This window comes from Ceratina calcarata, unplaced genomic scaffold (assembly GCF_001652005.2).
Source record: "Ceratina calcarata isolate Rehan_Ccalc_2016 unplaced genomic scaffold, ASM165200v1 scaffold481, whole genome shotgun sequence".
Lineage (NCBI taxonomy): Eukaryota > Metazoa > Arthropoda > Insecta > Hymenoptera > Apidae > Ceratina > Ceratina calcarata.
The window spans coordinates 3,751-7,545 of NW_017172337.1; the positions used below are offsets into that span (position 1 = coordinate 3,751).

The following is a 3,795-nucleotide window of genomic DNA, read 5'->3' on the forward strand; positions in this document are numbered from 1 at the left end:
TCCAATCTTAGGAAGGAGGAATAATGCATCAACACCTGTAAGTATGTCGATAATACAAGCTTTGTTTCCTCATTACTTTACATGTACGATTCTGAGACCGTTTCCAACTTTGACAGATGCATATGCAGAGGATCCGGTATCGGGAAAGAGGAATAATGAATCAACACCTGTATGTCGTAATACAAGATTTATTATCTCACTGCTCTACACATACAATTCTAAAACCGTTTTTTATTCTGTATAAAGGCATATGCGGAGGATCCGGTGTCGGGAAAGAGGAATAATGAATCAACACCTGTAAGTATGTCGCAATACAAGATTTATTATCTCACTGCTCTACACGTACAATTCTAAAACCGGTTTTTATTCTGTACAAAGGCATATGCGGAAGATCCAGCGTCGGAAAAGAGGAAGAATGAATCATCACGCGCGCGGACTTTAGGCGATTCGCTGATCGATTCCGTGATCGGTTCAGAAGATGAGATTTCTGAGACGGTATCTACTGCCTATGGAGTCGTACTCCTAAATCGCTGAATGTTAACGTATCTAGAAAATTTAGGAAATGTTATTCATGAATCAGTATTTCCACTCAAAGATACAACGAAAATAGGTAATTTATGTAAAAATGTGAACCTGGATTTAGTCGTTTGCGAATTATCTTCGTTCGCCGGTGGACGAGATTCCTGATTCTTTGTATCCTCGGAATTCGTTTCGTTTGTCCTGTAATGAATAATTTTGCAAATAAAGAGGCAATGCAAATATTAATACAAATACTCTTTACTTCAAAGGTGCACGACAGTGAAAGTAGAACAGTCGTCTCCTCCTCATTTTTATTCTTCTCCTCCAGGTTGTTATCATCTCTGTAGAAGTCGTTATAGCTATATATGTTTCGCAACGAAAAAAATAGGAATCCTTTACTTACTTTGATGTTGTGGGACGTGCGCGTCTGATGTTAATATAATTAGGCGTTGCCCTCTGAGTCGAACTAGTTAAGAAAGGATTGCTGACAGTCCGTTCTTTCGAAGAAGCAACGTCCGCGTTATCTTCTTCGATCTCTTCCTCTCCTTCCTCATCTCTGATCAACGGTTTCTCCGTGGAGGGTCTAATTTAACACAAATAGGTGAAAGTAAAATCAGTTTCACAGATAATCGAAGTATACAGAATTTAAATATCGAATAACAATAAATTATTCTATTTCTACTTTTAAAGGACTTGGTAGATTTCTAAAAACATTTTGCCAAGAGTAACAGAAAGAAATATCGTACTTAGGCCTCTCTATGGTAACGTATTGCGGTTTCTGCGAGCGATGAAGGCTCTTCACTTCGGGAACATCATCTAAGCCTTCGAATTGCGCACCACCGGGCCTATTCCCATTCGTAGACGCTTGCTCGTTGTTCGTTTCCTTCCCAGCCTCTGCCGACTTAAAACGCGTTCATAAAGAGTACGACTGATCGTAGCCGGAGTAGCGTTCTTGTTGTTTGAACTCGTCGCGTCCACTGAACTTTTACTTTGAAACAGCAGCTGTTTTTCTAATTGCTCGATGCCGCCCGCTTTCTTGATTAATTGGATCAACTCCTTGATCACCCCGTGGTCCTCCTCGTCCTCGATGTGAGGCACTCTTTCCGGATCGCTTCTTCGAGACGTCGAAGGTACCTCCGTGGTTGTGGTGGTCGTCGTAGTCGTAGGTTTGTTCCTTGTGATAGTCTTATAGAGGAGCGGTTTCGGAATGGTGGTTGGCTTGGGTTCTTCCTTCTCCTCTTCCTCGAGCTCTTTGTCATCCTTCTCGTACTCGTGCTCCCCTTCCTCTTCCGGCTTCTCGGTGGTCTGTTGACGAGTGGTACTGTAGAGGAACGTTGTACGAGTCGTGCTGCGAGCTCTGATCGTCGAGCTTGACGATGATGGCTTAGATTTAGGGCAGATCACGTTGCGTGGGTACTCGCATGAATCTGCGCCCTTGTTGAACACTAAGCCTGTAAAGGGTGACGAGAATGCGTTTAGAGATACAAATAGAAAAGGGGTTCCTAATCGTTAATGCCGATTTACCGGAAGGGCACGTGAATTGATGTGCCACCACGCCTAGACCTCCGGGTCCGCTGTCCAAACACCAGAAATACTTCTTGCAATCCCGTGGATATGAGAAGAATCCTTCATCCTCGCACTTGAAATCTGTGTCAAAGTATGAATCGCAATTGATGAAATGGTTCAGAATAACAGAAGGCAGAGATAAAGAATTTTCCACGAGTTTAACTCACCTGTCCCAGGGTCAGGTGTCGTAGGAGGTTCCGGAGTAGTCAATATATTCCTCAATGATTCTTCACTTGATTCATTTTTATCCTCTTCCTTCCGGGGAATTTGTTTCCCCCGATTCCGATTAGAACCGATCCGGGTCTTCGGTCTGGCACCTTTGCCATCCGATGTCTCGCTCTTATCGGTGGCTCGAACCGCGTTCCCACCTTGGGTATCAGCCTCCTCCTGATTGTACGATGGTCTGTCGACTCTCTGTTCCTCCTCCTCGTCCTCGACGCCCGGTCTTGGCCTCGAAAACGAATTTCGAAACTTTGGTTTTGCAGTAATAATTCGTTTCGGAGCTGATGCCACGGTCGTGGAATGGCCGCCGATCACCTTCCTTCCTATGGCGTTGTTCTTAATTCGCTGTTTCTTGCGAGACTCCTCAGAGCTTGTTTTGGCATTCTTAGTTTAAAGAAAAAGTTTAAGTAATGTAGTTTTTACATTTTATACGAAGGTATAAAACCACGATCAAATCATTTTTAGAAAATAGAATTTTATTAGATGATCTTACGCTAGTAGAGCTTCCTTGGCAGCTGCAATCAGGGGGTACGGACGATCGTGGCATTTGCCTCGGAAATCGTCATTGTTAATCGTCCAGAACACAAGTCCTCCAAGATTTTTCTCATTCGCGTATTTGGCTTTCAACTTAATGATACCCTCGTCGTCGTAGCCCACCCACTGGTCTCCCTTGAACGCGTAGGGGCCCACGACTTTCGAGTTCGGCTGAACTACCTCACATTCGTCCGACTGCTCAAACGCTCCCAGATCAAGCTAAATATCATTTAATATTATATTAATCGATCGTAATAATAGATGACAAAGTTAGGTAATGACAAATAGAAACCTCGTAAGAGGCGAGATATCCTTTCTCGCGTGCGGCATCATCCTCGACTCCTGGACCATCAGCTGGCGATCCTAAATCGGTGGCGTCCGGATTAAAGAGCGTATAAGATCGTCGATAAGTCGATATGCCTAATACGATCTTCTCCGGAGAGGCACCCTTCTTCAAGAGATAATTGATAGTGTAATCCTGTAAAATTAATGAAATTAATAGTGTAATAGTGTAAATAGTGAAATTAATAATGCAGTCTCAGATACGTGGTACAACAACTTGAAATTCGTTTCCAGTATTGTGTCTTACGATCGTTAATTCGGCAAATTTTCTCACTGGCAAATTTTCACAAAACAAATATTGTCACTTTTACACTTTCCAAATTCACTGCCACTTTACATTTTACAAATCCACTGTCACATTGTACTTTGCAATTGAAAATTTGCATACACGTTTTTATTTGAATTGATAGTTCCGATCGGAATACCGTTCGCGGAACAATTCCACTGCCGCTATTGGATTATAAGTCACTTACACGTAAATAACGAACATATTAAAATATTCCTTGTTCGTTAAGGCACGCACCGTTCTGTTTAGTGACGCAATACAAGGCGAAGCCAACTGATCAGTCGCTCGAAGATTTTCTTCCAGGAAATCTTTCCCCACTCGGGGGA

At 42.8% G+C, this 3,795-nt stretch overlaps 1 protein-coding gene across 1 annotated transcript; it reads right to left on the reverse strand.

The window, feature by feature from the left end:
* Positions 1 to 1,011: 1,011 nt before the first annotated feature.
* On the reverse strand, positions 1,012 to 2,946 carry LOC108627949 (uncharacterized). The gene is made up of 5 exons (XM_026816084.1): positions 2,801 to 2,946; positions 2,253 to 2,691; positions 2,044 to 2,166; positions 1,266 to 1,970; positions 1,012 to 1,102 (listed from the first exon to the last, which is right to left on the reverse strand). The coding sequence occupies exons 1-4, from the start codon at positions 2,852 to 2,854 to the stop codon at positions 1,336 to 1,338; spliced, it is 1,251 nt and encodes a 416-aa protein (XP_026671885.1). The 5' UTR covers positions 2,855 to 2,946; the 3' UTR covers positions 1,012 to 1,102; positions 1,266 to 1,335.
* Between the last annotated feature and the right edge of the window lie 849 nt (positions 2,947 to 3,795).